Raw genomic sequence first — 17,400 nt, 5'->3', positions numbered from 1 at the left:
GTCCAGAGGTACTGTAACCACCACCCGGGTCTGCACTTACTAATACAAGAGGAACATCACACATACTTAATGGGAAATTAATAACATTTGAAAGGCCAGTTACAAAATGAAGATCATCTATTCTGTGGTTACAAAACCACTGACCTGCACTACTTCCTCGACAGCTGTGCACTGTGCTTGCTGAGGACCTGTAATAAATGAAGAGGAAGCTGGAACTGTATATATATGGGACCACAGGAACTTTCAGGACCAGGATCATGTGCAGAGTCCAACAAAACCTCTCTCCTGGGCTGTACCTAAAGAGCTGGAAAGAAGGCATTATGCTACAGCTAATGACAATTCCAATCTGAATCTGAGAGCAGCAGAGTGAACTTGCATCTCTTCCTATTCCAGCAATGCCTGTAGTCTTTGCGTAACTACTAACTGATTTATGCTCCAAGCATGACAAGGATTAGATTAGCAAAGTTCAGTGCAATGAACTGAGCTCACAAGCTGGATTCAGGGCCCAGGAGCTCCATGATGTTTTGGTGGCACAAAGTACATTTAAATCTGCAACAGATCCTTTGGTGTGGAAGAATAACCGCATCACATATATCATAGCTTCCCATTTTCCAGTGCCAGACATACCAAAACCCTTGCCTAAGAAACTGACTCTTATCAAGAATCAGACACAAGCAGATGTACTTTTTCATGCCTTCTGGTCAAGCAAGGCTGGAATGACTTCAAGCATTCTCCTTCAACCAAGCAAAATCATCCTCTAGTAAAGCTTTGCTGCCTGAGACACAGTAAGAACTCTTTTCCACCCTGTCACAGCTATATGGCTATGCAACATTTCCCTTCCCTTTCTACCTGTGCTGCTACTGTGCTGTACACTTTACTTGCAACACCACTGGCCTCCTGAGGGTGTTTACTTCTAGGAGACAATTCCTTTATTCCAGGTAAAGTCCTTCCTTCTGCCTGGGAAGAGAGGGAGAAAAACCCCACCAGTGCTGAAAGGAAAAAAGGACTAGAGAAACATTCCTCCTTCTCTTCAAGATGAGTTAGTGGTATCTCGCAATTGGCATATTGTGTTACTACAAAGAGGGTTTGGTTGATTCCATATATGCAGAAGGCTGTCATAATCCTCCTGCCTTTCTTCCTTTTTGAATTTGAATTGTTGCACTTTGAAGAGTTTTTAGATCTCTCCTCAAGGTCCATTTTATCAATTATCTCTGTCTTTACCAAATCTGGATATAATTACTATAGTTAGCTCTGAGGGGAGAATGAGACCATTTTGAGGTCACTATTGCCCAGATCAAGTGTGATGGTCTTTCGTATTACCGCAAACCTTGCAAAGATTTTTATATATTTAAACCATTAATTAGTCCATATTGTAGCCTCAGGGACGGCACCAGAGATCTTAAGCCTTTAGAAGAGTCCTGCATCTTTTCTTGTGTCCTCACTGTTTAGTTTAGACTTTATATATACCTTTATTATGGTGTACGTACAAAAAGAAACCACAAGGTGTAATAGTCTTTTGAATATATTGCTTTTTTGTTCAAAGTCTCTACTGAATTCAGAATTTTGATGGATTTAAGTAAATGGTGGTGCTAGAATAATACTAAAGTTTTAGAATTCAGATTGCAATTCTTCCAAATGTATATTTTAAGATACACATTTAAATTTCTTTAAAATGTGAGGAATCAAAATTCCTCATAAAAGCTGTGTACACGGAGGGGTTTTCATAACAATGAACAGCCTAATCAGAGTGAAGAATCCTAAACTGAAAGCTCACAAAGAAATCCCTCTATCCTTTCTCAATTTTTTCAATTCTACTTTTCTCGATAGGGGTGTCTCACCAGAGAACCTGAAGAGTGAAAGATTTAAGTATAGGACTGAAATCCATCAAACCCAGGCTTGTGGTCCAAACCCAAGCAGCTGTCAAACCTAGAGATAGGAATGTATGCTCACTTCTGCCTAATAAAATTTGAATCAAACACTTTGCATCTGATTCTCCATGTGAGCTTTTATGCAAACTTCTAAAGTGCAAGGAATCCTGGGGTGGAAGAGCTATTCTGAGAGCTTTCACATAGTTCATGTAATTAGGGAAACCACTTCCTTTGATTGTAAGTGTTCAAAACAGCTGAATTTCTCCTTTCAAAGAACTCTGTGATTTGGGTCATCTCTTTTACTTGCTCTTTTATGTTTCTCAAGATGAGAGGTGAGACTGTAAAGCACATTATTTAGAAAAAAAAAAGATTCCACTTTTTGTTTTAGGGATTGAACTCTGACTATTCAAACGCTTGTCATTTGGAAATCTATCTTTCTTTCCCTCCCCCTGTTTCCCTCCTTTTCTGATAAGCTCTTCAGTGGCTCAAGCGAGTATAGCCCAAAACGCCAATTTAAACCTAAGGGAAAGCTGAAATACGGTACATAAAGGAAAAGGGACTCTCATTTTCCTTTGTGCGGCTGTGGTTGAATATGTAATTATAACGGAGCTCTAGCTGCAGGATCTCATTCCCCATGTCACATTTACTTTTTAAATGGCTCTAAACATTGACCAAGCAAAAAGGCAGAAATACAGATTTTTAAAAGACAAACAAAGCAGCTGCCCTGGTCTTTGAAGTGGGTTTGCAGGTTCTTCGTTTCTCAAAAAGGGAACTCGGGTCACAATTTCAAGGTAATGACCATGTCACCAGAGCTAACAGCTGATGCCAATGTTGCTACAGAATCAAGTGTCACTCGCCCTGAATTTCTTGAGTCAGGCACCCTGTTAGTGCCGTTACTTCACATTCATCTCACTAACAGCAGTAACAGGCAGTGAATATCCTGCTTCTCACAGTATAGCACAGAATCATATGAATGAAAAGGCAGGAGATTTCTTACTGCAGGTTTCAAATTTATTAAGTAAAAACAGGGTCTTGTTGATCCTAAGAATGAGCTTTATTCCCAGTCAGTGAAAAATAGCTGGACTCCTTCCAGAATTATAGCACTTACAGGGAACATTGGTCTGCAATGGGAACAGAGTAAACCACCAAGAACAAAGTGCCAGAAACCACATTACTGCCAACTTCTGCACTTCTGCACAGGACAGATGAGACTCTGGCTTTGAGAGATGACGTTACAATAAAACAGAAATACAAAAACAACCGAGAATCCGAAAGTTAAGAGCAGAACTCCAAAACGTGTGGACTTTTGAGTGGGGTCTGGACCTTGCATTTGCCTTTAGAGCTCTCACAAACTCTTACAGGGGTAATAGCAAGGCAACATCCAAAAGAAAGAGGAATTCAACATCTCCAAATTGTAGCCATCTGTTGTTCCATACTTACATCACACACAGTACCCTCAGCATACAAGACATATCACAGAGAAGTCAAAAAGCCTTTTCCTTGGTTTAGGAGACTAAAAGTACACAGTTCACAAAATGGAAACCCACCAATCACCACTTATAAGCATTCATATTCCAAAGCTTTGCCTCAAATGCATCTAACATTACTAAAACTAAAGTTGTTACAAGATTAGACAAGAAGTGATTTCTGCACATTTTCCCCCCTCTACTTCACATAACACTTTTGCATGACACTTTTTCAGCTGTACAATTCTTCCAAGAGGAAAAGATAACCTCTCAGTAAATGTTACTCATCTACTTGAGGGTGCAACTAGTTGATTTTAACAAGTTTCCAGAACAACCTACTCATTCATCTCTCCTATTCTGCTTCTGCCAGATAATAATTTGCACAGTGCCTCAGCTTTCACTGAAAGACTGCCACCTGCCCAGCCTGCATGCCTGTCTTTTGGTTATCCCACCTTCCAAGAGCAACTTGGTACAAGCAAATGCATCTCATCTTCTGGTGTCTACCAAGAGCTTCCTCCCTTCTCCTACAACAGCTCAAGGGATTTTACAAGCCATGCTTATTTTTGATGTGGCTACTGGTAAATCAGGTGCCCAATACACAAAAATCAGGTGCCTACAGCTATTTGGTCAGTCATGTCTATCATAACACAATTTTTTTCTCCCTTGCCTCCACCATTTAGCCACTAGGAACCTCAATTTTCAGGAGTTTTGGAGTAAAAAAAAAAATAACCAACCAGAGGCAGAAGATAAGAGTCTAAGTGTGTGGCACTGTTCCCCTTCAATGACATCCAAGGGCCAGGCCCTATTCTGCCAAGGACGTACACCCATAAGGGGCCCCTCCTGTGTGCAAGACACCCAGTTTCCCTGTGGAGCTGACTTTCTTAAATTGAAATTATGCAGAATACAGGTTCTCTAAACATTAGTCTAACAAACAAACATGTTTAGTTTATTAAACTAGGATTTTTCCCCAGTGGCTGAATTTCAACAGATGAAATATTTAAAAAGACAAACAGGGCAGTTTGGAGGCAGTTGGATCAGAAGCGCAGCTCTGTGACCTTGCTGGCTTCATCTCCCTGGTGTGTGAGTACAATTAACTGACTATAGGAGTAAGAGTTAATGTTGAAGCTGTTCTCTGGGCTCCTCTGCAGCCTCCAGCTAACATAAACATATCTGAATGTTTCACCGCGACTGTTTATGTTATACTCTTAAAAAGGAAACTTTCTCTATCACCACCTTAGTAAGTGGAAATAGGTAAATATGAAATAACTTTTATAGTCTTAGTTGTGTCATTACAATTAAAAAGACTGATTTTGATGCTTGCATCCAAGTTAGGCTATATTTTGTCTTTTCTTCAACTCTGTTTTCAGTGAAAACTTGTGTCCTAGAACCTTATGCAGCCGGCATGCAGCCAGTTTAAAATTAAGGAGTAAAAAACAAAAAAAAGGAAGTAAAGTAAGGCCTATCTAGTTCTATAGAGAATTTTATTGCCCTCTTAAAAGCCCAAAACACCTTGTTCAAGATTCCATTGCCACCATGTGTGTGGTGGGTAGTTTGGGGACCCAGCCAGAGACTGCAGCCCCCATGCTCAGCTTTGAATATTCCTGTGGAAAATGGCCTCCTGGTGCCAGACTCAGATCACATCAACTCCAGCACAGGTCTCTGACTTCATCTGACCCATCACACAGGCGTGCAACAACCTAGAAACTGTGTCAGAGTCAAACAATATTTCCACTCGCCTCAAGAGTACTCTGGGATCATCAGAAACAATTTGTCACTCTGTATGCTGCAGTCAGTGCAAGTTATTTAATCAGCATCCCCAGGAATTGCAACACCAACAAATTTACATGTGGGTCACAGACATTTAAATTGTTAGCTGTCCCTGAAATCACGTAAGACTCAAACATGCAATCATTTGTCATCTCTCAAGTTACCACTCACCTGTCATTGTGATTTTCTACTTGTAACACTGTTTTAAGAAAACCATATAGTTAAATAAATGTCTACATAAGTCTATCTTGAACCAATCCTCAATTGCTTGAGCCTGCAACAGCCTAAACCAGCACTTTGAGAAAACAGGATTTCTTGTGTATCCGTGAGATTTCCACAGCAAAGCATCAGGACAGCTTAAATATCCAAGAATACCATTTTGCAGTTAATCACTTCAACAGAAGTTCAGGGTCAGAAAATGTCGTGGGAGGGGAAACAAAAGAGCTGCCATTTGATGTCAAGGGTTGCTGGCATAAAAAAACTAAGCACCACAACCTCTCCTCCAAATTATAAGTAACAACAGAGTGCATGTAAAAAGAAGACTGAAACAGAAGAAACATATCTAGAGAAAAATTTAAAATGAAATAAAAAAAAGGCAAAAAAAAAAAAACCCCAACCACAAAAAAACCCAACAAAAAGAAACAAACAAACTAACTAAATCACCCTAGGAAAAATGCCCTTAATTGCAACTAAGAATCTACCGGAAATGTGAGCAGCCCACTGTCAAAAAAAACTTGCAACTGATAGAAAAAATTTTAAGACAATATGCAATGGAATTAAACAAATTAGGAAAGTAAAGAATATTTAATAATATCCTAACAGGCTACATGTTGTGGACAGCAAAGAGTGTTTCCTAAACAATCAGACATTTTCTCCCTATTCTAAACAACATTTATGCATAATTTGTAGGAAACCAGCTCAAAAACTTGTTCATTTGCAGATGCTACATCTTCTGAAAAAAACCCAAATGAAAACAAGCAAACCACTGAAATTGAAGATTGAAGATAACTGAGATAAAAGGGTCCAAGAGATATCCTAGAGATATTCCTAACCCAGGGATCAGGCACACAGTAATTTCCTGTGACTCAACCAAGCTAATGAGCAGCACATGGAAGGTAATTTCACTTCTCACAAAGTTTAAGGCAATTCAAAAGACAAGCAAAAGGAAGCAACAGACATATCATGTGCATCTTAGCTTAATAATTTATCTGTTAATCAAATTTGTTTATGTTGCAACAGTTCAACACTGGCCACCAGTCCACAGGATATCCGCACTTGTCCCTTTACAATTTTAATACAAAATCTAGTGGTTTACACCACAGACAGTTATTATGTCTCAACTGATTCAAAATACTTTTTGAAGCCACATACTGCCAATGTGGGCCCTGACACACCAGTTTCACTGAAGCTGATGTCCATATCAAATTAACCCCAAAGTTGCCTTGATTTAAAATAAAAGTATACATACAAGCCAGTGTAAGAATCTCAAATTAAGCTGGTCAAAAAAAACCCAGTAAACCACACAACTTGTACTACAAATACTCACTATTTATATGAGGCAACTCTCAATCTGTTACTCATTTAATGAAAAACTTGGTATAAAAATGTTTAAATACATGAGTTTAAAAATCCACTACAATAAAGTGTAACAAAATACAGACAAATTCTTTTCTATGTCTGGATTTCTGTGTTTCCGTGATTGTTTTAGGAGGGAGAGACACAGGAATGAAGTTTCTTAAAACAGACAAAATGAAACTAAAGCCTGCTCTAGGCAAGAATAATTGTATTCTGGCATCTTTCATTATACTGGTGTCTCCCAAATATGGGGTTTGGACAGTATTTTGGTTGCAACACATATGCCATGACACAACACAGTCTTACCAAAAGCATCCACTAAGAAAAACTCATGCAGTGACTTTCTGGACTCCTGGAAATAGAACACTCATTTAGAAAATAAAGTCCTCCAGAAAATTACCCCTTGAATGAAAGCCAAGAATAGGGCAAATAAAGAATAGTCAGATTCATTGCAGAAGTCTGTCCTATCCAAAATGATTGATTCTGCAAGATACAGAATACACAACAGCTGGAGCATCTGAAGCAATTTTGACAACTTCCAGTCTATAAAGGGTTCTAAGTATACTCTTGATACCTTTTGAGAATACCCTAGTCAGCACCAAGAGGAGTGCTCTAAGCCAATTCCTCTACCAAAATGTATAAAAACCCCTAACAGAAAACCTTGCGAAATAACCACCCTGTAAAACAGAAACTAAGAAATTTTAAGACACTCCTCTGGTATAATAAATACAGTTTAATCTCCTTTTATCAGCAAACCCCACATAGCAGTAAACCTGAAAGGAGGTTGTAGCCAGGTGAGGGTCAGTCTCTTCTCCCAGCAATTAGCAATAGGACAGAGACTTAAACTGCACCAGGGAAGGTTTAAGCTGGACACCAGGAAGAAGTTTTTCACAGAAAGGGTGACTGAGCATTGTAATGGGCTGCCCATGGAAGTGGTGGAGTCACCATCCTTGGAGGTATTTCAGGAAACACCAGATGTGGCAGTCAACGCCACAGTCTAGTTAACAAAGTGGTGTTAGGTCACAGGTTGGTCTTGATGATTTACAAGGTCTCATCCAATCTAGTTGATTCTGTGATTCTGTTCTTTGAATGAATATGGGGCTGGATGGGTTCCCATGAGGTCACTTACTGTGAACTTCGTAATTTTTAAGTACAGGTGCATATATATCCCTGGAAAGTTCATATATTTGATTCCTACATCCGTCATAACTTCATACAGCAAGTATTGATAGTGTTCATCACTATCAATACTTGCTGACTCAGACCTGAGAGAGGTAAGGGAGTAGAAGCTCCTAGAAAGAGCTAATAAAATATTAATAGAGAATAGAAATTGCCCTTCATTACAGCCAGGACCCAGTGTGGAGAGTCATTTTAGGCTGGCACCAGAGCACCCATACCAGCTACAAACTACAAAGAAAAAGATCATCTACTATTTTTAGTCCTGTCAGGGCTAAAGTATCAATTTCAGTTTGTTTTGTTTTGCTTTTACTCTGTTGTTTTTCTCTTGTTACTGTTGCAAATCATTGCCAGTCCTTACTCTCATGACCCACATAAAAATTATCACATGCTCTCTTTTAGCACTACAAACGTGAATGAGGTAAGTCCAATGACATGCATGTGATTATACTTAACTCATCCCCTTCAGAAGGTACAAGCCCCATCTATGCCTTCTGGACAGTCCTTTCCAGAAGTGGATCATAAAAATCAAAAAAGTGAACAAGCTGCATTATATGCCATATGAAAATTTTTATGAAGCATTAAAATATCCCCTAAAGCTTACAACACACATATTACATACAAGAAACCCTGACAATATAAAATTAACTCCCATGGTAGTCAGACTCCAGGCAGTACAGCATCAAAACCAGAGAAAGCATGTCTTTATTTTCGAGTCTCATAAAACTCAAGCGCACTACAGACACGACTGAACAAAGCATGCATAGTTAATGCTGCTCAATTGAACTTCTATCCACAAGTTAGTTCTGTTAGTTCACCAGAAATATTTAAGTATTTCCCAGTCAGATTACAATTACATTTTACTGGATTTTTTCCGCACCACTCTCCTGCAGTTTGCACAGACCACTGCCAGCATTCTGCAGGAGTCCAGTAACACATGTACTGCATGAAATCAAGTAATCTTGTACCCAAGTACCCTGGTTGCAATGGCTGAAGCAATACTACTGCCCACTAATAGCATGAAGACAGCTTATGGACCACAGAGTACTTTCAAAGACCTGTGGTATTAAAATTAAATTCAAATTTCACATGAAATTCCAGCAGTAACAAACCACCTGGTGAGGAACCACACTCCACACACCAGCTGCCAACAAGCTGCCACCAACAGCACAGCCCTCAAAAGCAATGACAAATAACAGGTAAACTTCAGAAATGGGCAATCAAAGGAAGTGAGTGCTCTTCAGTGAAAAGCAATCGTGGCAAGGCATAAAACAACATCTGTAACACTTCATCCAGCAGTTATCTGCTCAGCTAATGGAGTCAAAAAAACGGCTAGCAATTTGCAGAATAAGCCCCCTGGTTCCAGTCTCTCCCATTCATTTCAGTGGGAGCCAAATTACGGGTTTATCTAATAACTCATATAAATCCCTCACAAAAATGCCAAATAACTTCTGGAGTAGTAGATGTGCAATTTTCTTCACTGAGTGGACACAATTATCACTCAGGGCAAAAGGACTGATCCTGCCACAGAAGGCATTTCCACTCTGCCAAATGCATCATAAATATCATGCCGACGGCTTCATTGCTTATAAAACAATTCACTAGGAACTCCTGTTTCCTACTTTAAACCTAAAACCACTATAGTGGTTGTACTAGATGTGGCAACTTAATCTTTGTTTTGCTGCTATTTAATCACTCAGGCCATGTTCCTATGTTTTACTTAATCAGCATAATTCCTGTCCAGTTTCACATCTGATATTCTAAACAAGACCTTGTAGCATATATATTTTCTTCCTAGCAGACCTGTTTAGGTGTATTTTTTCACATACACACACAAAGTTGCATCTCTTCCCACAAAGTTGCATTTTATTGCCTGTCTAAAAAAAAAGTTAATGCCTTGCAGAGGTATTTCTCAGATTTCAAAAAGTTTCAAAGCAATCTGTCTAAGCAACAGTCTTCCAAGTACTTGTAAGGTTTTCTAAGCACATATTCTAGTATGCTATGCTGGAACACAAATTGCTTTGTTTCACATGTTAGAACTTGTTAACCCCTTGGCTAATATAAAACCTTCACAATCTTTGCTGGTTGTGATTGGCTTGTTTAATAAAATTACACATAGATACAACATATTTGCAGAATGATACCATAGCTCTATTGACTTGGCTTGCTCCCTTGGACTTGGCTAGCATGAAATGCCACTGAGCAAGCTTTTCGCAACCCTCCTATGTTTTCCCTCTAATCAGTTGTTATGGATTATTGGCAGCAGTTAACAGAAATATAAGACATGCAGTGATGGAGATAAAAGGACACTTCCTTCCAAATAAACTAGAAAGAGTAGAATCTCAGATTATCCCAAGCTGGAAGGGACCCACAAAGTTCATCAAATCCAACTCTCAGCCCCACACAGGACCATCCCCAAGAGTGCCTGAGAGCACTGTCCAAATGCACAGAATAATTAGTTTTCTGGACTAAATGCATCCAAGTACCTACTAAACAGATACACAAGAGTTACAGTAAGTTATTTTTGTATTGATATCAGAAGAGTCATTAATTCACCATGACTTCAGTGCAGTTCAGTCACAGATATTGTCATCACTTCAGATGAAGATGCTACATATGTATACATGTGAGAGCCATTAGGGTCAGAAGACCTTTTGGCCACCAAGTTGGCCTCTGGTGCAGCACAGGCTACTATACTTCAGCAAAATGCTCCTGTGTTGAGCTCAACAACTGGACAAAAACAATTGTCTAAAAAGAGATCTCAGCGAGAAGACAGATGAAAAGGATACTCCATCTTCACTCCTTTCATTTGTAGTCTGTGCCAAGTGTTACTCATCCTCACTCCTGATAATTTGTGCTTTTCTTTCCATTCTAATTTTTCTGGCTACAGATTCGAAGCACTAGTTCTTGCAATAACTTTTTGCACTAGATGAAACTATCCCATCATTTTCTCCATATGAAAATGCAATTTTTGTATGTAGGCTCTTACTTTTAAATTCTCTAAGGTTGTTGACAGAAAAGTTCTGCCAAAGCTTGTCAGACTTATTCAAGGCATCACCACTTGCCTCTCTGCTGCTTTTCCAGAAAACTTTCAAGAGAAAGTGCCCATACCAAGCTGTTCCCATAACCTGTCTTGTCTAGTCTAAGTTGCAAATTATAACCAGTCCGAAGAAAAATAAACAAATTAATGATGGAAGGCACTTGCTCCCCATCTGTCAACTCATTCTGATGGATGATATTCATCACCTCCTCCTGACACCCCCATTCTTACTAACTTTCCACTCTGTGTTTTGCAGATTCCCTTGGGCTGCTTTTACAGCTCATTGACACTCTTTTAAACAGAACAGAACCACATATGCCTAACAACAATTTTCCCAGTGCTATATATCAAGATAAACACACCTGGTTGTTACAAATTACTTGATCCTGATTTGCATATACCAAACAATTAACCTAATTTGCCTAACTGAACCATGATATGGACTCTTACTGAGTAGCAAGTCTTCATTAATCCCTAAATAAACCCTTACATTATTATAAGCTCTTTCTGGCATATGGTTTCCTTTTCCTACTGTACAGCCTGTGTTCCTTGCTACTCCAAGCTTAAGTTTGTGCTGCACTGTCTTAAGAAAATTATTTTTGTTGAATGATCCAACTGTGTCAAGCAATACACAGGATTTTCCTTCTTCAATCCTTTCCCATTCCATTAAGTTTTATGCCATCACAAGACATAGTAATATTGGTTTTAAATTTACTTTCAAAAAATGCTTTAAGTACATAACAACAGGTCTAGCACACATACAGGTGTAACTCCTTCAGAAACACACATGTACAAAAAAGGTATTTCACTAACCCTGACTGAGACCTGCCAGCCAGGTTATTTTTAAGGAGCACACTACTGATACTGCATACCACAAATTTTACTTTTCATGTATCTTTTGATATTAACAAGTAGTAGAAATAAAAGAGAACAGCACAAACTGACATTGGACAGAATGTATAAATCTTCCATTGTCCTAGAAAAATCTTGAGATCCTTTTACATTATTTTAACAAGCAACATGCTTAATCATGATCAAACATGCTTATTACATCACTAAGCATGACACAATCATGGCAGCTCGGCTGCTGCCTCAGTGGATTTACTTTGGTGTCTAATTATTTACTAAGTCTATTATACCTAGCACTGCTCTGCTGTCCTCCAGGTTGTAACTGTCTTCCTACAATAGTCTGAGGAGATTGTACACACATTACATATAGTCATGATGAAACAACAGTCCACTAACTCTGCTGTCCATCACTACACTGGGCTGTGCTCACTGCTCCATCGGCGGTGCTGACCAGCAGGCAGACTGGAGCTCTGTGAGGACCACATACACCACATCTCTGCTGAAACTGCACAAAGCTGAGGGGTCAAAAGGACTTTTAGGCAAATTAAAAAAGCTTTGAAAAAAAATCAAACAACAAACCAACCTTAGCTGCTAAAGGTGCACTTAGCTAATTCTGCCTTCTCCCCCAGGACTGCCAAGGACCCATCTGCTATTCCAGGTCACAAGACACCCCAAGGGAAGGTGACTGGCAGAACAGTTAGGGTTAAAACTACCTTGTTGCAAAACCAAGCTATGACTATGTGGCTATGACTAACTAGGAGCTAGTGGAGCCCTAGATCAAAATCTTCATCAGGCAGGGAAGAGACAACTCTAAGCCTGTAGTGAACATAGAGATGTGAACCACAGAGCAGACGTCAAGAGGACAAAATGGAATCAGGTAATGACAGGGACGCTACCTCTTCCTATCAGCAACATGCTGGTGGTATCAAGGGGAAATTAGTAGTTCCACAGGTACAGCAAGCTCTCCTCAAGTAGAGGAGAACTGCAAAACAAGAAAAGTGGGCAACAACAGTGAAGGGTTAAACAACAGTGCTTTGAATTAGCCCCCTCCTCTACGACTGCTGTTATGTCTATACTGTAACATCATAATTAAACAAACAAAAATCCCAAGGCAGTTTGCCTGCATTACCTAGAGGATAGAAAACACTAGAAAATAATTTCTGTGGTTACCACAGCAGACAATGAATGAAAAGTAAACTTTTACCTCTTTTTCTATTTTGAGCAGCTTCTTTACTGCCACCTCCTTGTCCTGAGAAATCCATCGGGCTCGGTAGACACTCCCAAAACTCCCTCCACCGCAGTTCTCAAAAAACTGCAAGTCATCAAATTTAATTTGCACAAATGAAGCACTGGTAGACGACATCTCATAATGACAAAATATACCACAGCAAAACCTGTGAAGAGAAAAGTTTTTATTAATGCACATGCTCCAAAGATTTATGGACTTTCTTACCCATGCTCAGTCACCACAAAATCAGAATCACAAGCACACTACAGTAAAATCCACAGGCCACAGGAGGAAAAGAGCCTGAGAACGCGCATTTGACAGGGTGTGCTACAGTTTGCATAATCTATTAGGAGGAGCTGGGGGACAGAAACAACTAAGAGTATTCCTCAGAGCAATCCTGGCGTTTCCCGAACACCTTGGAAGCAGCTCTGCAGAAGGCAGGCCCGTGGCTGCCTTCTCCATGGACAGCCCGGCAGCCGCAGTCGGCCCGGGCTGCCGCCCGCTCAGGCACGCCAGGCACGCCGGCCTGTCGGCCCGGCACGGGGCACGGGGCACCGGGACACACGGCACCCGGGCTCACGGCACCGGGGCACACGGCCACACGGCACCGGGGCACACGGCCACACGGCCCCCGGGCACACGGCACCGGGACACACGGCACCCGGGCTCGCGGGCTCACGGCACCCGGGCTCACGGCCCCCGGCCGGGCAGGCCGCCCCGGGCCGCCGCAGCGCCGGGCAGCGGCACCCGGGCACACACCGCGCCCCAACTGCGCTCCGGGCGAGGTCCGAGCACTTCATGCAAGGATGTGGAAAAACCTGGCCGTGGTAAATCTCGCTTCCCGAGTGACTCAGTTCTGTTTGCACGTTGTAACAAAGCGCAAGTACAGGGTAATTCATCTGGGTTACAATATGTGAAATTCTGCAGCCTGTGCCAAGACTGGTGTCGGCAGTTTCAAGAGATGATCCCAAATCTGCTGACAGGGGAACAGAACGTCCTTCCCCGAGATTTCACGGTGATAAAGCTTGTGGCTGTAGCGAATTTCAAGAAACATTATCACCTAAATGCATGAACAATGACTAATTTTAGGTTTCTTTTTTTAATGATACAAGATCAGAAAGCTCAGGTCTTCAGTGGGACTGCAGGACACAGCATACTCCAGAACCACCTGCAAGTCTGCTGCGGGCTCAGTTCAGATGCACCAGCCTAGACAAAGTAGTTTTAATTACCAGAAAAAGTTACTATACTTGTAATTAATGACAGCAAACCTATCAGCATAAAATGAGAGATTAGTTTTAATAAAGCAAGCAAAAAAAGAGACCGAGATTTTGGGTTGATGGTGAAAACTACACATCCAATTTCACTGGTAAATTACAGTACCAAAATAGACTACGTCTTTGGGAAACTTCCATTCCATAGGGATTTTTGAGATAAAAGACATGTTATGTGTTGTCTAGAGCTGTGAAACACACCTGTGTTAATTCCTTGTAGTGCTGACTGACAGAATCTCTTTATGCCAGTCCCTTCTGTAACAAACACAAAGGCATTATTTGCCCCCTGTCTCTCCTGATTGTGAAACTACTCAGATAAAATTTTGAGATATCATTTGATCAGGAATTTCTCGCACTATTTGATTGCAGCTATTCTCCAAATGAGAGATTATGATATCAACACTTTTCTACACACGTTACAGATCCTTCTCTGAAACTGCCTGCTTCATTTAATACCTCTTGACCACCCATAAGGAAAAAGAAAAATGCTGACCAGACGATGACAACTTTACTATGTGTACTGAAAGCTTTTTAGCAAGGAGCAGACTTCAAGCCTCTCACTGACAGCCAGCCTGCAGGGCTCCCGAAGAGGGAACATGAATGCTCTCTTCCCAGAGCTGCAAGTCAGAGCAGGGGTTACCAGTAGGATAACAAATAAAGTCCATTCTTCCAATGCTCTTCAGCCTCTTTCCTAATACAAGTGCCTGAACTGTCCTGCTGACCTTCTGTTCTTGTTTTAACCTTGTTGCTGTTGTAATTTCCTGCCATCCCATAGTCATCTTTTGCACAGCCCGCACACATTTTCTTAGAGAAAGCTCAAAGGAAATTGGTCAATCCTACAAACCAAGAGATGTTTTAATGTTTTGCTCCTTGCCATTGCTGCTTAATTAGCAGATCTTCAGAAACAAATGTTCATTTGCATTGTTTACTCCAGCAGCTACTCCAAGTTCATGCTCTGTACATGGTGTCTTAAGCATATGGGACACTTTACAGACAAATAAAACAGACTGACTTCCCAACTCAAAAACCTCACAATTTAAGGCCACAGCCCTGCACATATTTATGCACACAGGTAATCACACTCGAGTGAATAATTTCCTTACTGACAACAGAATTGGCTAGAAGAGTGATGTTACTCACAGGCAAAAGCATATGCGCCAACTAGACCATAAATTTAACAGGAAGGTGGGAATAGCTGAAAACAGATCATTGCATTTGGGATGGCAGAAGGAAAAGGAAACCAAGTGAAAAGAAAAACATATCTCAGGAAAGAAATTTCTGGCCTTCACTATCTGAATTCAATAGCTTTGAAGAGCTGTCAAATTATTTAACATTACTGTTCACCCAGAACCACCAAATTAACCATCCAAACTAGTAAATTATTTGTTTTCTGAAAATTACACTAGCAGAGAATAGCATGCACACCAGACACTTCACAAATACAAATGAGTACTTTTCTGATAGGTCCTCCTTACTGCTTCAAACTTTATCTCAATTTTCATGTATGCACAATGCAGTGTCTGGCACACAAGCACTTGCAGAAACTACCATTCATTCTTTAAACACCTCAGTTTCAAATTTACCTACAGCAGGCAATCAGCTGCAGATCACAGGATCACTCAAGGAATCAGGTGGCAAGACCTCTGAGATACTGAGTCCAATCTATGACCAAATGCTACCTTGTCAACTAGACCATGGCACTGAGTGCCACATCCAGTCTTTCCTAGAACACCTCCAGGGACAGTGACTCCACCACTTCCCTGGGCAGTCCATTCCAATGTTTAATCACCCTTTCTGTGAAGAAATTTCTCCTCATGTCCAGCCTAAACATCCCCTGATACATCTTAAGACCGTGTCCTCTTGTCCTGTCACTGGTTGTCAGGGAGAAGAGGTTCACCCCTGCCTGCCCACAACCTCTTTTTAGGTAGTTGTAGAGACGCTATATGGCATACAATAAATTAATGTTATTTAAAGAATGATTCATTGGTTGGCATCCAGATGCTGGATGTTGGTTGTTCCAGATGCTTTTTTTCCAGAGAAAGTAGAGGAGATTTAGAAGAGACACTCTTTAGTTACAGATCTGTAATTAAAACGAGCCTGCATTAGTTTTCTTTTACTAGATGAAACAACAGACCTGTTTAAACATTACTCCATGTTTCTGAATTCAAGATAGGTGATCCTCAATTAGAAAGATCAGTCTCTGTGTTATGTTTGAGAAAACAACTGTTTAGATTAAAAATTGCAAGTGACAAATCCACACGCACTTATTAACTTGTCATCCTGTTTTAAAAATATTTAACAATCTGAGTTTGTAACACCGGTTAAGAGAAAAAAAAATACATCACGTATTTCATGAAACTATAGTCTTCCACTTGCATCTGAACCAAGCACAGCATTCCAACAATGTGTGGCAATTTTTTGCATCTTACACTTCTGCAGACAGGAGAGCAGCCCACTGTAACACCCCCTCCAGGCCTGGGCCTTACAGCAACTCCCCTGCACACAGCTCAGGGGGGTTTGGCACCCGCACCCTCCTTCCCCACTCACGATTTCAGGTGTTGAAGTACCAGCACTGTGTAGCAGGGAAACGCTGCATTGACTGACTGTTTCTTGCTCTCAGTTAAATGAAAACATGACAAATCAGAAACAGTGAATGACAGGTATTTCAGGAAATAATTAAACTGCTGGTTATTTCAATTATTCCTATGGGATATTTCTGGGGGTAAAAGAATTTTCTCCTTTTCCTGTTTTATTTCTAATAGTTAGCATGAGCTTGTAATCTTGCAGCAACATCTACATCTTCTTCTGGCTCTTTGTTTTCCACATAGTAATTTATATTTGAGTATGTTGTTGGAAGGTGCTCATTTCATACCAAAAAGTAAGAGATCTGAATTGCATTTGACAGTGTTTCACATTTGAAATTATAATTTAACAATAGTATGCAACATGTCAGGACTATTACACAGAGTCACTCTGCAGCAAGAGAAGTCACACTATGTCACCACAAGCTCAGTTCAGCACATCAGTGATGCAGGTGTAGGAAACCATCCACCATCACTGGCTTCTTGTGATTACAGCACTTAAGGGGATTAACCCACGTGAAGGTCCTGGCCCTGCAAAGGTCCCACATTTGCGGTTTCCTCTAGAGGCTCCCAAGGTG

The 17,400-nt window shown here is 40.5% G+C and overlaps 1 protein-coding gene across 3 annotated transcripts in view; it reads right to left on the bottom strand.

The window, feature by feature from the left end:
* Positions 1–17,400, bottom strand: part of MAP3K20 (mitogen-activated protein kinase kinase kinase 20) — an 89,340-nt gene that overhangs the window by 69,379 nt on the left and 2,561 nt on the right. For all 3 annotated transcript variants that reach the window (XM_030277483.4, XM_012574920.5, XM_041717381.2), the window contains exon 2: positions 12,946–13,135. In XM_030277483.4, coding sequence (XP_030133343.4) covers positions 12,946–13,104 — 159 coding nt within the window. In that variant the 5' untranslated portion in view covers positions 13,105–13,135. The remainder of the gene's footprint in view (positions 1–12,945; positions 13,136–17,400) is intronic.

Source organism: Taeniopygia guttata, chromosome 7 (genome assembly GCF_048771995.1).
Source record: "Taeniopygia guttata chromosome 7, bTaeGut7.mat, whole genome shotgun sequence".
Classification (NCBI taxonomy): domain Eukaryota; kingdom Metazoa; phylum Chordata; class Aves; order Passeriformes; family Estrildidae; genus Taeniopygia; species Taeniopygia guttata.
Note: the sequence above shows the minus strand (reverse complement) of the source record. Positions and strands in the feature narration are given on the sequence as shown.